The following is a 311-nucleotide window of genomic DNA, read 5'->3' as shown; positions in this document are numbered from 1 at the left end:
CCTGGCCGTGCTCTTCTGCTTCCACGCCGCCTTCCTGCTGTTCTGCGTGGGGGTCACGCGCTACATGGCCATCGCCCACCACCGCTTCTACGCCAAGCGCATGACGGGCTGGACCTGCCTGGCTGTGGTGTGCATGGTGTGGACCCTCTCCATGGCCATGGCCTTCCCCCCCGTCTTCGACGTGGGCACCTACAAGTTCATCCGGGAGGAGGAGCAGTGCATCTTCGAGCACCGCTACGTCAAGGCCAACGACACGCTGGGCTTCATGCTCATGCTGGCGGCCGGCATCGCCGCCACCCCCCTGGCCTACA

General features: G+C 65.6%; 1 protein-coding gene across 1 annotated transcript in view; it reads left to right on the top strand.

Annotated features, from left to right (window-relative positions):
• Window positions 1–4: 4 nt before the first annotated feature.
• LOC104274765 (probable G-protein coupled receptor 173) overlaps window positions 5–311 on the top strand; it is a gene marked incomplete at both ends in the record, with an annotated part of 714 nt that continues 407 nt past the window's right edge. Inside the window, one exon of the mRNA XM_009870493.1 lies at window positions 5–303. Coding sequence (XP_009868795.1) covers window positions 5–303 — 299 coding nt within the window. The remainder of the gene's footprint in view (window positions 304–311) is intronic.

This window comes from Apaloderma vittatum, unplaced genomic scaffold (assembly GCF_000703405.1).
Source record: "Apaloderma vittatum isolate BGI_N311 unplaced genomic scaffold, ASM70340v1 scaffold18130, whole genome shotgun sequence".
NCBI classification, from domain to species: domain Eukaryota; kingdom Metazoa; phylum Chordata; class Aves; order Trogoniformes; family Trogonidae; genus Apaloderma; species Apaloderma vittatum.
This window is presented reverse-complemented; position numbering and strand designations above follow the sequence as displayed.